This window comes from Octopus bimaculoides, chromosome 4 (genome assembly GCF_001194135.2).
Source record: "Octopus bimaculoides isolate UCB-OBI-ISO-001 chromosome 4, ASM119413v2, whole genome shotgun sequence".
Classification (NCBI taxonomy): Eukaryota; Metazoa; Mollusca; class Cephalopoda; order Octopoda; family Octopodidae; genus Octopus; species Octopus bimaculoides.
The window spans coordinates 130,793,928-130,798,567 of NC_068984.1; the positions used below are offsets into that span (position 1 = coordinate 130,793,928).

Here is a 4,640-nt window from a genome sequence, read left to right on the forward strand (position 1 = left end):
AAAAAAAAAAAAAAAACACAGCAAAAAAACAAAAACACTAAAAGAAAAAATTGGTATAATAGTGTAGGATAATATTAACAATTCTAAGTTAATGACATCGTGAATCACAAGAGGGCCTAGGTCTGGAATTTAATCGTAAATTTGGTAGCACTAAGTGAATATTAGATAAATCTCACCTAGGAAGGGATGGTAGTCTAGCCCAGCTAAGTTTGTATGGAAAGATGAGTAAATATACTTATTTAAGTAAACTGACGTAGAAAGGAGTATCTTATTGAGAGACACAGGGAAACCAATAAGCCATGGGATATGAAGTCACTGGACCCCCTACATATAAATTGGCACGAAGACATCTATCCTCATATTATCAATGTGTACCGATTTATTTGTTATGAATACAATGTGATTTAACTGGCATGAAGTAATAGCTATTTATTTATTAAAAACAAAGAATTCGGAAAACGATGTAGAAAAATATGTTGGGTCCCAGAGTCGACACGGCGATCTAAAAAGAATGCAGAATATAAACAAAAGCGATTTGGGAAAACTAATGAACACATTGATGCGAACAAAGAATAGTAAATAAATTTGTTGATACACTTCTAATCACTGTAATATATGTATATAAAATAACTTCATATATGTCACATTTACTAACCCACGTCCTAAGCCTGGAACATATCCGAGCGGAGCTGGTAAACCAATAAAACTTTTCTTCTTTTTACTGACAAGCGACTGCACAGCCATTTTGAACAGATGAAATAAATTCTGCAGTGAATCTAAAGTTGCTTTCTCATTCGTCAAAAATGAAACGTGGCTTTTTGCATGCACTGTTATAGCCCCAGGTCAGTACTGATTGAGCAGACCTATGATCAAAGGTATTTCAACCGTGGCCATCCCATCTGTTTCCTCTGTGCATGAAATCCGGGACCACGTCATTCAATGTATTCTTTTCCAAGACGTTAGGGACATGACTTGAAGAGACTTTCGCTGCCATCTCTAACATGTCGAGTAATGTAAATACTCTCTGTTCGGTCCGTGACCCTGCAGTAAATATATGTATACAATATGTGTATATGAGACATGTATGATGAACAAAGTTTTATATTTATTTCGAATGTAATAATCTAAACAGTGAATTGATTGACGGTGAAATCTTGACAAATCACTTTCTAAAAAAATATGACTAGAGATTTATTGTAGAAATCAGCTGATACCACACACACACATACACACACACATACACGTCATTATTGTAGATCAGTGGTTCTCAACCATTAAAAAAAAATTATTTATGGATCCTTTTGTTCACTATTTTATTCTGGTGGACCCCCATAGCCAATCAATGTTTAAACACTAGTTTTATAGTTACTTCTTTCAAAATTCCTATTTTGTTTTATCACACATTCCCTCCTGTAAGCTGAGCTTTGTAAAATGTCAGAGCTGTTTCTTGCAATAAATACATATAAAGCAAAATTTTTTCCTGACCCATAAATTACTACTGAGGGCTGAATTCGCTATTTTGCTTGTGTGGACCCCTAAACATCTCATATGAACCCCGGTTGAGAATCATTGCTGTAGATATTAAAAGGAGCACTCCGTCGGTTACGACGACGAGGGTTCCAGTTGATACGATCAACGGAACAGCCTGCTCGTGAAATTAACGTGCAAGTGGCTGAGCAATCCACAGACACGTGTACCCCTAACGTAGTTCTCAGGGAGATTCAGCGTGACACATAGTGTGACAAGGCCGGCCCTTTGAAATACAGGTACAACTCATTTTTGCCAGCTGAGAGGACTAGAGCAACGTGAAATAAAGTGTCTTGCTCAAGGACACAACGCGTCGCCGAGAATTGAACTCACGACCTTACAATAGTGAGTCGAATGCCCTAACCACTAAGCCACGCGCCTTCACTGTAGCTATTCTTTTCTGCTCTAAGTACAAGGCCCGAAATTTTTGGGGAGGGGGCCAGTCGATTAGATCAATCTCAGTACGCAACTGGTACTTAATTTATCGACCCCGCAAGGATGAAAGGCAAAGTTGACCTCAGCGGAATTTGAACTGAGAACGTAAAGACAAGCGAAATACCGCTAATCATTTCGCTCGGCGTGTTAACGTTTCTCATTTCTTTATTACCCACAAGGAGCTAAACCTAGAGAGGACAAACAAGGACTGACAAAGGGATTAAGTCGATTACATCGACCCCAGTGCGTAACTGGTACTTAATTTATCGACCCCGAAAGGATGAAAGGCAAAGTCGACCTTGGCGGAATTTGAACTGAGAACGTAAAGACAAGCGAAATACCAATTTCTTTATTGCCCACAGGGGGCCACCGCTAAGCATTTCGCTCGGCGTGCTAACGTTTCTGCCAGCCCGCCGCCTTCTTCACTGTAGATATTAATGAAGCAAAGAACCAGACACTGCAAAGTTTTCCTCCTACTCACTCAACACAATACATTATATTGCTCATGATATATCCACGAGTCACGTAGATGAAAATTATTGTTAAAAACTTAGTAAACTTTAGCAAATGTGAAATGAATATTTCTTGAGTAAGATGCTGTCTCCCGCATTCTCAAAATATCAATTTCGGATTATCCAAATCTAAGTAAAGTGCGCGTGAACTAGTAGTTAGGGTGTTGCACGCGAGATGACAGTTTCGATTACCGAACCGGGCGGTTCGTCTTGCTCTTGAGCAAAACATTTCATCTCACGTTGCTCTGTGATCACTTCAACACCTGCCATGAGGCATACAGGCGATGTCTATTTGATGGGAGGAGTGATCTAATGTACAGTACAAATATTTGATCGCTATATAAAAAATAAAAGCATCTGAACAAGTTGCTTTCACTAAGAAATTGCGGAAGCTCCATCCGTAGTCTACAGGAGAAATAAAGTGAAGCAATGTCGTAGAGATTGTTTTTCTGAACTAAATACCTTGCTCATTTGGATATTTTGATTCGACTATTTACTAGTCTGGAAATAAGGGCGGTAACTCTTTGTAGTCTTATCTTTCGCTGCTTTCCTATACTAATTTCTTCCATAGATGCACAGCCTATATTAAGAAAGGATCAACGTTTCATATCGGCCTTTTCTTATGAAAACCCTCCTAACGCTTTATCCGAAAAATTTGTTTTTATAATAGATATTTACGTACTATACTTAATGTACACACGCTATCGATAGACCAGTTACTGCAGTATTTGTTTTGAGTTAGCGGAGGCGCAATGGCCCAGTGGTTAGGGCAGCGGACTCGCGGTCATAGGATCGCGGTTTCGATTCCCAGACCGGGCGTTGGGAGTGTTTATTGAGCGAAAACACCTAAAGCTCCACGAGGCTCCGGTAGGGGATGGTGGAGAGCCCTGTTGTACTCTTTCACCACAACTTTCTCTCACTCTTACTTCCTGTTTCTGTTGTACCTGTATTTCAAAAGGTCAGCCTTGTCACACTGTCACGCTGAATATCCCCGAGAACTACGTTAAGGGTAGACGTGTCTGTGGAGTGCTCAGCCACTTGCACGTTAATTTCACAAGCAGGTTGTTCCGTTGAAAGGATCAACTGGAACCCTCGACGTCGTAAGCGACGGAGTGCCAACAATGTTTTGAATTAACAAAACACAATTATGTTTTTGACACAGCACACATAAAATATTAGTTTTTAATACAGTAAGTCCAAAAGACATGTTATTTCAGAAGAAATGCTGCTGTAACTGGCCTATCAACACTGTGTATACATTAAGTATGATACATGGATGGCTATTTTAATTCAATACTGCCTCAGTTGCTTACAATGGATTTGTTTTTATAGTTTAACTAAAATAGGAAGGGTAGTGTCTTCGACATTTTTTTGAGTGACACCGGATTTCATACGAACAAGGGAGTAAGACATTACCTCATAGAATATCCTCAGAGCAGAGATGACGCTTTTATGAAAAGGGGAGCACTTTTAGGACTGCTGTACAGGCTTGTATGGGATGAAGCAAACTAAGAGGCTGCCCCGGGCAACATAGTATCTGGCTAATCCACTGGAGCCTACCAGCCAACAGTCGACATAGACCATCTCTAATTTCTTGTAATTCATCTTCTATAAATTCATATTGACGACTGGACATTCATTGTCAACAACTGACTGCCTATGTTAGACCAGTGGTTCTGAACCAGGATCCATTCGTTCCATTTATAAAATGCGTGGAGATCTATTTATCGCTGATCTTTTAAAACCAAACTCCGTGATAAATGAGCAAAGACGTACAGTTAATTTTATAATTAGTCCTTTACATTTAGAACCATCTCAAGTTATATCATAATATATAAAGCTGAAATTGTGTGTCTGTGTGAAGCCTTTTTAAAAGTTTATAGAAATCCACATTTTCCACTTGTGTTCACTCAACTGTAAATGGCTAACCTGCGACGGACTTGCGTTCTGATCAGGGAGAACGTGGGGCTGCCCACCTAGCCAGCGGGGTGGTATCATTCGAAAGCTACAACGATGCGAGAAATGGTGACCAACAATGCATAAAAGCATCCGATAGTCTTGCCGATACAGTGATATATATATATATATATATATATATCTTAATATATAAATCTGAAGTTGTGTGTCTGTGTGAAGCCTTTTTGAAAGTTTATAGAAATCCACATT

General features: G+C 39.2%; 1 protein-coding gene across 1 annotated transcript in view; it reads right to left on the reverse strand.

Annotated features, from left to right (window-relative positions):
• Positions 1-790, reverse strand: part of LOC106876317 (pre-mRNA-processing factor 6) — a 29,719-nt gene extending 28,929 nt beyond the window's left edge. Inside the window, exon 1 of the mRNA XM_014924816.2 lies at positions 656-790. Coding sequence (XP_014780302.1) covers positions 656-744 — 89 coding nt within the window. The 5' untranslated portion in view covers positions 745-790. The remainder of the gene's footprint in view (positions 1-655) is intronic.
• Positions 791-4,640: the final 3,850 nt, after the last annotated feature.